General features: G+C 32.5%; 1 protein-coding gene across 1 annotated transcript; it reads left to right on the top strand.

The window, feature by feature from the left end:
* Positions 1-5,110: 5,110 nt before the first annotated feature.
* On the top strand, positions 5,111-9,722 carry LOC146896675 (FK506-binding protein 2). The gene is made up of 6 exons (XM_085737405.1): positions 5,111-5,210; positions 5,399-5,448; positions 6,314-6,376; positions 7,341-7,431; positions 8,613-8,717; positions 9,428-9,722. The coding sequence occupies exons 1-6, from the start codon at positions 5,150-5,152 to the stop codon at positions 9,511-9,513; spliced, it is 456 nt and encodes a 151-aa protein (XP_085593531.1). The 5' UTR covers positions 5,111-5,149; the 3' UTR covers positions 9,514-9,722.
* The last annotated feature ends 4,888 nt before the right edge of the window (positions 9,723-14,610 follow it).

Below are 14,610 nucleotides of genomic sequence, written 5' to 3'. Positions count from 1 at the left end.
GAGAAACTCCACAAATGAGATTGACACCGCATCTTCATTCAAAACCTTAAGACATTAGGTATATTGGACATCTCATTTATATGTTTCTCAATATTTACTCTTGCATCAAATGTAAAAGGTTAACTCACACATGTCACATTAACTTATTCTCTCTAAGGGTGAGAATCTTGGTGTCTATGATTTGACGAAATATCCAACTAAGATTGGAGACACAACCCGTAAAAAAGATGGGTTGGTGGCACTTTTATAGAGGGGCGTTTTTACCCATTTCTTTCATGAGAAGAGCGTAAGTAAAATAGAAAAAGAAAGAAGATGAAATCGAAATTTAAACATGAGAGAAATGGTAAGGGAAAATAACGAGTTTTTGATAATTTATGACTTTGTTGATGAAGTTATAAATTATTGGGTAATTTTTCTACCTAATATTAGAATCATTAAAAAAATGTCACATAAATTTAAAATGTCTAATAAATGTGTATTTTGTCAACTCATCATAACACATCTACATGTTTCCTTTTTCGGATCCTCCAAAGACCAAAATTGAAGGAATTTTAAATATTGCTTTCACCAAAAAATAATTCCATCAAAGTGAATGACATCAAAAGTTTAAAATGTAAGATAATAAAATTAACACAAATGACACATAAAAATTAACAAAAACAAATCATTGTAATGCCGGGACTTCCTATGAAGCTTACATTGAATTATATTCAACATCGACTAAAAGAAATCACACAAATGAGATTGACACCACATTTTTATCCAAAATCTTTAGATACATGTATATGAGTCATTTCACTTATAGGTTATTCATCATCTACTCTTCCATCTATTGTAAAATTTTAACTCATATCAAACACATTAACATCTCTCTCTCTCTCTCTCTCTCTCTCTCTCTCTCTCTCTCTCTCTCTCTCTCTCTCTCTCTCTCTCTCTCTCCCCCTCTCTCCCCCCAATGTGCGACTCTGTGTCCTTAATTATGTGACATACTACATAGTCAAATAAGGTCAAATTGAGGCACAACATGGTCAAAAAGGTGGATTGATATAATTTAATGGATTGGGGTTTATGTTCCTATCTTTCATGAGAATAGAGATAATAAAATTAGAAAAAGAAAGAAGATCATGAAAAATAAATTTGAGATTAAGAGATGTGATAGTGGTAAAAAAAAAAAAAAGAATTGTGTGTTTTGTCCATGAGGTTATATAACAAATAGAGTGATTTTATAGTAATTTTATCAGTCTATTGAAGGAGTTTGAGATATTTGGGTAATCAATTTACCAAAAAATTAAACTCAATTAAAAATACGCCGCAACATTTAAAAATGTTCAATAAACATGTATTTTGTCAACTCAACAGAACACATCAACGTTTTTCTATCGTGAAATCCCAACGAAGACCAAAACTGAAGGAGGTTAAATATTGCATGAAAGCGAACAACATCAAAAAAATTCAATTTAATATAAAAATTATACAAACAACGTTGAAAAAACTAACAAAATAATTCATCAAAATGTTTAGAGTTTCATGGCCACCTACAATGAGGTAGATCATCACAAAGCACACAACCGAGATTGACACCACATCATCGCCCAAAACCTTAAAATATTATGTATATTGGTCATCTCACTTATATGTTTTTAAAGATCTACTTGCATATATTGTGGAATTTTAAGTCACAATTGGCACTTTAACATATCTCCCATAAGTGTGAGACTCTTGCGCATGAGGTCCGGTGACATAGCCAAATAAGGTCAACCAGAGGCACAACATGGTAAAAAATATGGGTTGATAGTGTTTTGATGGACGTAGGTTTATGATCATCTTTCATAAAAAAGAGAAAGGAAATTTTTTTTGATAAGGCAAAAGCAAAATGACATAAGAAAGAATAGTGTCCAACTAAGTTGGAGCCCCACTCTAATCTTTTGCCAATTGCTCATATATATTATTAAAAAAAAGGAAAAAAATACATAAAAACTGGGGACATAAAACCCGACCCAGCTTAAACCATGTGAATCAGCCCTAACGGGTGGTAATACATCAATAAGAACAACACACAGTATTCAACCCTAATCAATTCAAACAAACGAATCAATCGTGCCTATAATTTGGCGAATGAAACGATCGTCAACACGAATTCGGATCCCGTATCATCAACTCCCCTGCAAAGAAGCAAGCAATAACGACTCTTTCGAGTCCACACGGTCCCATTTCAATCTACGAAACCACGGACATTTGATAGGGGAGTGGCTTCGACCGCCAACACGAAAATTAGCAAAACCACACACACCAACCATTACCGCGATCATCGGCATAATAACAACCACTTCGGCTCAACAACGGTACCGCAATCACCTTCAAAGAAAGTGAACCAGAGACAAACCGTCGTATGTGATATGGTTTATGAACCGACAACAACACATATCGGATTCACGTACCAACCGCCCCCGCAACCAAACAACAAGCATCACGGCCCTCTCGAGCTTCCAAATCCACGCCTAACATTTACACAACGTTGAAGGCGAAAGACACATAACAGAGACTCCCATAAAAGAAACTTGCCGAAACATGAACCGGTCTCACCATAACATGGCTTCCAACAAGAACACACATGCGGCGGCCGCAAGAAGGAAAACGAAACAGATGCAAACCGAAACACCGGATCTAGCAAAGAATAGATCTACATAAACCCGATCACGACGGCACGATTTGAACGAATCCAAACCGTCGGCGCTACCTCCGACCAACACACGGTGTGCCTAGAGCCTGGACTCCCAACGAAGCCACCAAGAGAACAGAGGCGATGCGGATGGCTTACCCATTGTCGCACCACCAACCACCACCATCTACATCTTGACGGCGGAGATTTGGAAGGAGAGGAGGACGACGCGTTTCAAACCGATCGAGAGAGAAGGCTGCGATTTCGAGAGAGAGAAGGCGTGAGGGGCTTTATTCATTGAAGATAATAGAAATTATAAAGGAAAAAAGTAGTGTGTGTTTTATTCATTGAAGTGTTAGGAATATAGCGGGTTACCGGTAATTTTATGATATAGTTGAAGATTTATCGTTAATTATTTCACCCAAAAAGATAATCAATTAAAAAAATATTACATCATTTTTAAATGTCCGATAAGCATGTGATTTTTTTTGAGGGAGATAAGTATGTGATTTGTTAATCGAACATAACACGTCTACATTTTTCTATTACTAGATCCCACCAAAGACCAAAAGTCAAGGTATTTAAAATAGTAGAGATTGGATATTTTTTTCTTTCATGAGAGTGAACTTCTAAAAACTTATATTTAATATAATACAATTAAACTAATGACATCCAAAAACTAAAAAAAATAGTTCATCATAGTGTTTGGAGTTTTGAGCGAGCTTGCAATGGATTGATCGTCACATTTGACTAAGAGAAACCCCAAAAATGAGATTGACACCACATCTTCACACAAAACCCGAAAGACATTATGTATATTGGTCATCTCACATTCATATTTCTCAATATATACTTTTGCTTCCAAGGTAGAAGTTTAACTCACACATGACACATAAACATATATCTATTATGTGTGAGACGATCCGTATTTCGATCCGGTGAGAGAGCCAAATAAGATCGTAGGCATAACATGTTAAAAAATATGGGTTGGTAGTGGTTTTATAGAGAAATGTTTTTGTTCCTTTCTTTCATGAGGAAGGAGAAAGTATATTAGAAAAATAAAGAAGACGAAAAAGGAATTTTAACATGAGAGAAATGAAAAGAGAAACAAGTAACGAGTGATTGTTTTTCTCTAAGATAATAAAGTATATAATGAGTTATTGGTAATATTATACATTTATTGAAGGAGATAAGAATTAATCTGTAATTATCTTACCAAAATATTAGACTCATTAAAAAATAGCACAACAATTTAAAATTTCTAATAAACATGTATGTATTTTTTATCTCAACAAAACACATCTACATTTTACTATTGTCGTATCTTACCAAAGATCAAAAGTGAATGAATCGGATATAACGAGAGGTTGAATAATTTTTTGACATTTAAGATAAAAAATTAAACAAAACGACATTCAAAAACTAACAAATAAAAATATCACAACATTGAAACTTCGTGAGAGTCAAAATTGAGTTGTATGATCACATTAGGTTAAGAGCAATCACACGAGGGAGCTTAACATCACACCTTCATCCAATGTCTCAAGGCATTACGGCATGGATCATATTATTTATTTGTTGGTCACATCTACTCTTGCATACAATGTGAAATTTTAACTTACACTTAACACATTAGCATCTCTCCATTAAGTGTCGGACTCTCCGTGTTCGTGATCCACCACCTAGAACACTCCCGCTCCCCTACAACAAGAACCATGATATCATACCACAGCTTGGACTTTCCGGAGAAGCCAACAATAATGTGGATCAACTCATCGGAGAAAGGGCAACCACACGATGAAAATGAGACTACATTTTCATCCAAAAATTTAAGGCTTAAGTATGAGTTTTTCACTCTTTTGATGTTCAACCCGTACTCTTTCGGCCTAATGTTGAACTTTAATTGACTTTTGCTACATCGCAATATTATCTCTAAGTTTGACGGAATTCTAGCTGTGCTTGGCACGGTTTCCATGCTAGTAAGTATATATTGCTCCATTTTACTCCCTTGTTACAAAAACTTTCATATTAACGTGGTCTCTATGAATGCAAAGATGATTTGAAACAAACGTAGACAACCACGTCATAATACTATAATTGTTGGTAACAAATGAAATTAACAAATGGATGAAAATTCCATAAAAAAAATGGATGAAAATGATTATGACATAATAAACTTGGGACAATTGAGCTATTTCAAAAAATTCAATAACTAAGCTCAATGATAATTACAAATTCAGAGACAAAAAAAACATTTTCACTCTTTTTTGTTTTTGTTTGCTAAGCTTTCTTTCTTTGCATTTAATTTGGTAAAAAAAGAATTCTTTCTATGCAAAAATAAAAATAAAAATAAAAATAAAAATAAAAATAAAAATTACAATCCCGACCCGGTCCAACCCCGTTTCTATGGTACTATGCTATTTATAACGACACCCAAATCCAACGAGAGAGAAACACTTGGTGAGTGAGCCTGTAAGAACTAAGAACACGATGAAGTCATTTTCGATTTTTCTCATCTTCACCCTCTTCGTCATTGCATCAACATTACTAGGTGTTTTTCTTTCTCTATTCTTCAAAATTCATTGATTCCATTGTTCACATAACACATCACAGCATTTTCTTCATTCTTCACTTTTTGATCTAAAATTTGTTCAGATCTACTTAATTTTCCCCTTCAATTCATCAATTTCTATCATTTTTATTTCTAATAATGTGTATTTTTTTGTGATCGTGTGTTAGTTTCTGCCAAGAAAGAGGCTGATGTCAAGGAGTTGCAGATTGGCGTTAAGGTAAATTGTAAATTTTATAGCTCAGATTTTTTTTTTTTGCATGAATTGCACTGATTTTTGTTATGAAGCCGATATTAATCTGAGAAAAATTACATAATTCAATGTTTATGAAGCTGATAATAATTTGAGAAAACGACGTGATTCAATGTAATCACACGTGTCGGTGTCAATGTTGTCTCGGACACCGGACACACCTTTGATCAAAAGTGTCTATTTTTGGTATTTTTAAGTCGTGTTGGTGCGTGTTCCCTTTTTTTGAATGTTGAAGAAGTACTGGACATATACAAAATGTTAAATTGATCTTTTCTTACGAATCCATTTCCATATTTATGTTAATTTGTGTGTTGGGTTGCCTTGATGATTCCCAATTGTTGGAACGAAGAAAAGATTTGATTGTTATGTAACTGATACATGGACATCCACTTTTTGTTGGAATGAAATGAATTATTAATTTTTTAGAAATATAATAACTTCTGTAGTTATAGTTTCCTTGGGGGTTAGAAAGAGTATTTTTATACATGCAAAATTGATGAAACACAGCTTCTTTAACATCTGTGATATGTTTTCATGACCTAATTTGGGTTAAAGTGCGGCAAAAACCTTGCTAGCAAGGTCACAAGATACTGTTCACTGATTGTTAATAGGCATAGTAATGTAAATGTGAGTTAGTTTTTTTGTAAATGTGAGTTAGTTTTTTTTTTTTTGTTGAGATTAGAATGGGAAAATAAGAAAGCATGCATCTAATCCCGACCTACGATGCAGCTAATTTTCACCAATAATAATGCATAAGCTATTTTGTGTATAAGACAAAGAAAATGAGTTTATCCTCTTTATTGCTCATTGTTTATACTCTTTTCCATTGCAGTATAAACCAACATCATGTGAAGTTCAGGCACACAAAGGTGATAAAGTGAAAGTACACTATCGGGTGAGTAATTTCTTATGATATGTTCTTTGAAAATAAGCTTAAGCAGTAACCTCTAGGGAATGTTTGTGAGAGGGGAAGGATCAAGGAACTAAAAGAAAATGAAGGGGAAGGAAAGAGAAGAGGATGGGAGTAAAAAGTTTGCTTTACTTTAAGACCGTCCAAATAGGGGAAACTTCAAAGTGTTCATGAATTTAATAAGGCAGGATGTTAGTCTTTAGAGTAAAAGGTTTAATTATTATTTCCTCTTGTAACCTTTCATCCATTCTCGTCTATTTGAAATTTGAAACATACTCTAAATATATATGATGTGAGGCATACATATAAATACAGGCACAACATCCCATGGAGAAACTGAATATAATAACTTGTTTTGTTAATCACTCATGTGACTTTTGTTTTAAAATAATTATGCTGGCCTCTCCTTTAATTTGAAAGGCTACATAAACATACGCAGAAGCATGTGATTCCCATTGACAACATGTTCTCTATGGTTTTGATGATGAATGAACTATGTTGAACGTGCCTTATTCCAGTTTTTAATGAGATGGGTAATGTCGCCTGATGGTTAATTTCCTATGTTGTTTGGAGAAATTTTTATGTCACTCTATAGATGTAGCATTGTTAAAATTTAAACTATGTACTTACTTCTTGATCCTCCTTGGTAGTAACCTAACAAATACTAGCCATTGAGAGAACAATGGGAATTTGGTAAGGCACCTATAACATACTCACAATCACAAACGATAATCACCTAAAGCCATTTTGATACTGTGTTATTTATGTAGCCTACCTTATGTTGACATCTATCAATTATTTCGAGTGGTCAGTTAAATGCTTTGAGGAATTCTGTATTATTTTGATAATCATTTCATTTGTTCTTGTGATGACTGATCAGGGGTCATGCATTCACTTAATTTTTCTTGTATCATGTTCCTTCATATTAAATTTTGACTTGTCTTTGCAGGGAAAACTCACCGATGGAACTGTTTTCGATTCTAGCTTTGAAAGAAATAACCCAATTGATTTTGAGCTTGGTGGTGGTCAAGTGATCAAAGGTAACAGCGCAGCGACAAATAAGTTTTGTTACTTTGAATTTTTGGTTTCATTAGCGTTGAACTAGCTGTTGTGTTGGCTTTCTCAGTTACTGCAAAATTAAAGCTAAAAGGTGTAAATTGTATAAAATGAAAGAGAAACTATGCTTTAGATTGTCAAGATATTGTATGCCAGATCATTGTAGCACATGGAAAAGGTTGTTGATGTAAGAAATATCAAGTTCTTTGAATTTCTCCCCGGACAAGGAAAATGGCTGATTTGTAACATGTGGATCCTAATTAAATAAAATTTGAGCAATAGAATTGAAATCTAACGCTTTGAACTAGTTTATATCTTATGTTGCTATGCTTAGTAGAAGCCTGTGTAAGGAGAGGGTAAATTGGATGGAGGGTAGTTCAATAGTTAGAAGTAGAGTCCACCTAGAGAAACTACAGACAAAACCATCAAGAAGGATTTAAATTTACTAGTTTGTCACCTGCCATGATTCAAGACAGGCAACAACAACAACAATAACAACCAAGCTTTATCCCATTAAGTGGGGTCGGCTAACACGATTTAAGATAGGCTATTACAATATTCGTTTGATCCATTTAGTCAACCCCTTTGTTGGAAAAGGCTTTAGCTGATGTGATTCTTAAGATTTTACTCCCTTTTGGATGTTAAGAAAATTTACACCATATCAATACGAATGGGAACAATGGCTTTGCCAAAGAATGTGAACTGTATGCTAAAATAGCAGATCAAAATTGTAAGGTATATTTTGAAAGCTTTCTAATTGATCCATATTTTATCATGAAATCTTATCTAACTGAAATAGTCCCAAAATTACTTTGACAATTAAAGCCAATAAATAATCCATAACATTACCAGGATTGATCAGTCAAATACAAACACAGGAAAAAACAAGTAGATTGAAATGACAGACGTATCTAATGGGAGGTGCTACTTGATGATTTGAATTGCTCATATAGAAAAATACACCTATATTTCTCCAGATTTTATGTTCTTGCTATCATTTAAGTTTTCTGGCCGCCAGATACCCATGCTATAGTTTAGTATAACTTGCATGGATGTATTTGCGAAGTCATGCAATGTAAGATTTTGTTTTATTACAAATTTCTGGTTTATGACGGGAGATCTTCCAGATAGATGATTACATGATTGTTCCTCCTCTTCTTGGCAGGATGGGACCAAGGATTATTGGGAATGTGTCTTGGTGAGAAGCGAAAACTGAAAATACCAGCAAAACTCGGCTACGGAGAGCAGGGTTCCCCACCCACTATTCCAGGTAATTTATCAAGCTGATAATGATAGTATGTAATGTAACGTAATGCTCATGAGTCAAAACCTCTTTCATATTTCAAGTTAGGGAAATTAATAAACAGTTAAATAACTTGGTTGCCCGTTTTCCTGAACTTCCAGATTATTCTACAGTCTGGTAGAAGAGTATCTGATCTCAGTCGAGATAAAAAACTTGTTGACTACTGAATTACATTAGCAGCTTTGGTTTTGATTGTTGGCTCTAGGATATGCCACATAAAATGTTAGTTGAAGAGTTAAACATGTTTTTTAATGTCGATGTTGATATATCCGTTTAATATTATATTACTTACATAAATTTTCTTCTGATATTATTGATATGCACTCGCAGTGTAAAAAAATTATACCTTCGATCAATCACAATTGTTGAATCACTAAAATTGTTTGACTTTAATCACTTGTACCTTAAAGTCATACAATGAATGATTTGTGATTGGTTGACACTAAACATTTTACACTGACATTGTATACAAAATAATCTCATTTTGGAAATGAGGTCTCCTGTTATGAGTTTATGTAAAAAATAAATTTCTCATAATAGGTAAAACAATGTTAAAATAATGTCGTTTCCATCACTATTCCATTTTTTAGCTTGTATTGCTTTCCTGCATTTTATACATACCAACTAACAAAATTTATCAATGTATGCATATATATGACACTGAGTTGAACCTGCAGGCGGTGCAACACTTATATTTGACACTGAGCTTGTGGGAGTGAACGACAAAAGTTTAAGCGAAGAAAAATCAAACTCCGAACTATAGACAAATCAAAATAAATGGAAGACTAGACTTTTGGCAATCTTTGTTAGCTTATTTTCGTTCCTTAATAATGCTTTCATTACGAAGGTTTTGTAATCTAACTCTTAAGTGAGGCTAGTTTAGAAAGATTTTGCATTTGTACCCTATAAATTAAATACATCTATCTGTTTCTTTTAGCGATTAAGCTTTCGTGAGAATTTTCATTGGTTTTACTCTGTCTCTTAATTTCTTGCAATTCAATTGGTTATAAGTCGAGTTTGATGATAATCCTTTTAATATGCTCAACATGTCAACACATTTCTATACAAAATATTTAGGCATATTAATAGTGGATTCTTTTTATATTTTTGATAAGATAAAGAGGAAGTTAGAGAAAAACTATCTGAACTAAACGAGGGAATGAGGTACTCCAAAATCATCAGGAACAATTTGAAATTGGGGAAGAGGATGGAACAACTTTCGAACACTAAAATTATTGCCCGGAGCTAGATTTGCCAACTTGTCAACTTACCTATTTTCCTCACGAAACAATGTTAACCCGACAATCTAAATCAGCAAAATTATTTAAACCAAGAGCTTCTTCCACTAAAAGAGTCAGATGAAGATTATGAGAATGTCTCATAGTAATCTTATTAATAATCACCAAATAATCCATTTTAACAAGAACATTACAAATGGACAAGCAAACTGAAGGCCATGAGTTAAACTCTAAAGTTATGCCAAAATACAAGTGGCTTTACCAAGATTGCAGTGAAACTGCAAACGAAACTACTAATGGGGTCCCGAACGAGACCACCAGAAGAAGACCGCTATAATGAGATCCATCAACATTAAACTTGAGGAAATTTAGATGCGCATGATATGACTTCATATTAGTTTCCACGCAAGTATCATCCAAGTAATTAGGGGATAACTGAGAGTGAAGAGATGCCAAGAATTAGATCATATGAAAAAACCAATTTGTTGTTATAATTGGCTGTAAGCTTGTTTTGTTAGATTAAAACGAGATCGAAAATTGTGCTCTACGCTACAAATTCAAGGTAATTCCTATTTTATTATTTCAGATACGTCACGAGCTCTTGTACTCAATAAACTCTTTAAGTTTGCATATGTATACCAAAACCTGCTTAGACGAGTCATTAATAACAATTATAAAATGTTACTATTGTTTAAAAGACGAGTTTGTTATGAAAAATAGCTGTATAAAAAAACATATAAGTGTTTTTATAAAATAAAAAACAAAGATAAGAAAAGAAAAAGATAAATATATAAAAGAAAAGACACAATAATTTTCAAAGATCCGCGTTAAGGCAATGTATAAGCCAATGATGATAGAGGCTAACAAAAAGAAAAGAAACAAAAAACAACTAAAAACTAATTTGTATGATACATCTCTCGTGGCACATAGGCTGCAAATGTGGAAGAAGGCCCTTTGGTGGCTCCAAAGACTCATGCCAAATCTCGGTATTTGTAGCTCTTAGTTTAGCCGAATTCGCCTCCCTCACATAATGCTTTAACCGGACGCGACAACTCATTTGCAATAAATCCCGCACATTACTATAATTGCCGCATAATGATGTCAACAAGAGTAGCGAGATCACATCCATATATCCTCTTTACCAACATTTCCGGCAAACTCATATAGCCAATCGCCATCATTATTACGAAGAACGCCACCAAAACCCGGATTTCCGTAACTACCGCCATCAACATTTAGGGTACTCTCGTATGGATGCCAAGTCACATAACGACCTCCTATATCTATGGATAAAGCCGGAGAGAAAGAGAGGTTCGAGCGCACCAAATCGACCAAAACATAAATAGCTTATATAACCGTAACAAACTATTTTAACTAATTTACCCAAAATACTCTAATCTAATGAGGTCTTTCACACAAAGTAAATTTGAGACAACATTTGGACGTTGCGTTGTTGAATTTGTAGCCGCTAATGTTGAGACAATTGATTGTGCTAATAACCAAATTACACGTTAAAAATAATTTTAATTTGCCGAAAATGTTCCGTTTGACAATTACGGTGATGCACGATTAGCCGTTTCTCCTCTTTTTCTTGCATTAATACATATAAATTACAAACAATAATTTTAATGAAATTTGATTAAAATTATATGTATACATAATATATATTTTACATTTTGAGATTGAAACAAACTATACATATCGTTTTCAATGATACCAACAATATAATAACTATATTATAAATTTTCATCTTTTTGATGACACCGACAAAATAACATTTTTATAGTCAATTTTTTTTTTTGGTATAATTGGAAGTGAAAAAGCCAATCCAAAATTAACTACCAATAAATATTTATTGAGAGAAACGAAATACTATTTTATAATAGTATACATATATATCTATATCTATACCATTATATATAAAAAAAATTAAAATTAACTACCACAACTACTTTTTATCAAACCGTTTTCTAGATAAATTTGCCATTAACAACTTATATTTTCTGTTCAAATTCAAATCTATACAATAATTATAGAAAATTTGAAAACTATCGGTCTATTTTGATTGAAATTTTTTTTGTTACATTTGTTTTCAAATTAAAAAACATATAAATTGAATATTCAACTAAAATTTAAATAGAAGAAAAAAATTAAATTAAACTAAGCGTATTAAAAAAATAAAGTAAGAGATACAAATTCTACGGAAAAAAAGAGTAAATGTTATAAAATATTTATAAATAATAAAATACAATAATAAATGAAGATAGATGTCATGTAAGTGCTCGTCTTTTACCTAGTGTTAATAGTTAGTGGAGTAACCAATTTTGTTTAGTACTAGCAAGATACATGGGCACTTCAGACAAGTGTATATTTTTTTTCGCATGCGTGCAAAAAGAAGAAAGAAAGGAAATTAGAAAATTGAAAAGAATGTGAAGATAAATGAAAAAACAATCATATAATTAATGTTGATAATGTTCATCGTCTAAATTCAAAATGATAAATAATGTAATTTATATAATATTTCCGTAAAATATGAGATGTTAAAAAATTGTATCTGATTATTTAAAAAAAATAGCAACTTAATAGATAACAGATGGATAATAAATAATGTAATAGGGATTAGATTTTTTTTTGACATGATCAAGGATTAGAATTTACCATAAAATTATTTCTAACATATATAATATTTCTTTTTTTTGGTAGATAACATATATAATATATCTTCTAACATGAAATGCATGATTCCAATAGTTGTTTGTGGTCTCGTATATAATTGGTGGTGTCAATTGAGATTGAAATGCATGACTCTATGCATGACTCTAAGAGTTATACTTAATTCATGAGAATGAAGAGAATCAATTTTGTATGATTTATCTACTACTTAAAATTGATTTTTTAATTAATCGTATTTTTATCATTTTTTTAATTAATGCACATCACCAAAAAATTTAAATTAAAATTCTCAACTTTGGATTAATTTTTTTTTTTTGAACAAGCAACTTTGAATTAAATTGAAAATCGATTATCAATCGTAACTCGAAAGTAACCAAGTTTGATCTCTAATTTAAATAATACTTGATAGAACTTTACCTACCTCCCCGATTGTGTTTCGGATTATTGAAGTATCGTTCACTTAAGAATTGGATGGATAAGGCCAAACCTTAAGGCTATGTTTGGATTGATGGTATGTGATGGAATGGAATGGAATGGAGTGGTAACTAATTATGTTCCATTGTTTGGATTAGCAAAAAGTGAATGGAGTGGAATGGAATACAATGGAACCCATTCCATCCCATACCATCCAATCCTTCAATTTTCTATTCCCCCCAATTTGGGGTGTATGCAATGGAATGGAGCACCATAATTTAAATATTACCCTTTTACCCTTATTTTATTTTATCATTATTGTTTCCTCTTCCTCTCAAATACTTCATTTTTTCAATCAGTGTGTGTCTTTCTTCTTGTACATATTTGCGTGCTTACTTTTTTTCTTCTTTGCTTTTATGTTCGTGCATTTCTCTGTATATGTAGTGGACCTTTTTTCTTATTCTTTGCTTTGTATACCCAACGAGTTTGAGTTATTTTTCTTGCTTTCTATACACAACGAGTTTGAGTTCTTATTTTCGTGCATTGTTTGTATATGTAGTGGACCTTTGTCTTGCTTTCTTATTCCATTGTTATTCTCATGGAGGTAAGGTGAGTGCAATTAATTTTTGGTGACTGCAATTCCTACGAGTTCCTCTTTGGGATGATCTAGGAGCTTTTGTTTGGGTGGTTGAATTATTAAAGAAGATAATTTTTTTTGGTTACAAAGTAGATAAATTTTTTAGTAATGATATATTACATAATAATAGTGGTTTTAAATAGGGGTAAAAATGGAATAAAAACTATAATTTGTTTTATTCCGTCCACTTTCCAAACAATGGAATGGAAACATTGTTCCGTTACATCATAGAATTTCCAAACGGTGGAATGGAATATCTGTTCCGTTCCGCTCCATTCCACTCCATTCCGTTCGTTCCATTCCGCTCCGCTCCGTTCGCTCCGTCAATCCAAACAGAGCCTAAATTTCTATCCAAAATTTAGAATACCAACATCATGCAAAATAAAAATAAAAAATAAAATAATAAATATAAATTTTGTTTGATGACCAAAATAAGAGCATTTTTCAAGCTCTTATTTGATGACCAAACCAATAATTGTTGATCTTCCAATTATGTCTGATAAGAACCAAAGACAGACTCAGCAAAACACCAAAGACAACACACTTGGACCAATAAAAAACTTTTTTTTTTGAGGGAGGACCAATAAAAAAACTTGTTATGCTTAAGTGTTGTTAAAAAAAAAGTACAATATTTATAAGAATCCACGGTTCTATTGACTACAACGACGTGACGTGCACAATTTAGCACTGTTTGGCTGGTAAAGTTTAATTTGGACCAAATGAAAGTTGAGGTTCAACTTAGGCAAATTGAAATCTAAATTTGATATAATAATATTTTATATAAACGGTTAGGATTAATAGTTTAAGACCTACCGTAAAAGTTGCATGACACCCAGTCTTATGTAAGACTAGCCACACCTTATCATTTTTGTCATTAAATGAAATACCTAAAATGCCC

The sequence above is a fragment of the Medicago sativa genome, chromosome 8 (assembly GCF_051527215.1).
Source record: "Medicago sativa cultivar Bolivia chromosome 8, Bolivia_mono, whole genome shotgun sequence".
In the NCBI taxonomy this organism is placed as follows: domain Eukaryota; kingdom Viridiplantae; phylum Streptophyta; class Magnoliopsida; order Fabales; family Fabaceae; genus Medicago; species Medicago sativa.
The sequence above is the reverse complement of the archived record's forward strand: the minus strand, read 5'-3'. Positions and strand labels throughout refer to the sequence as shown.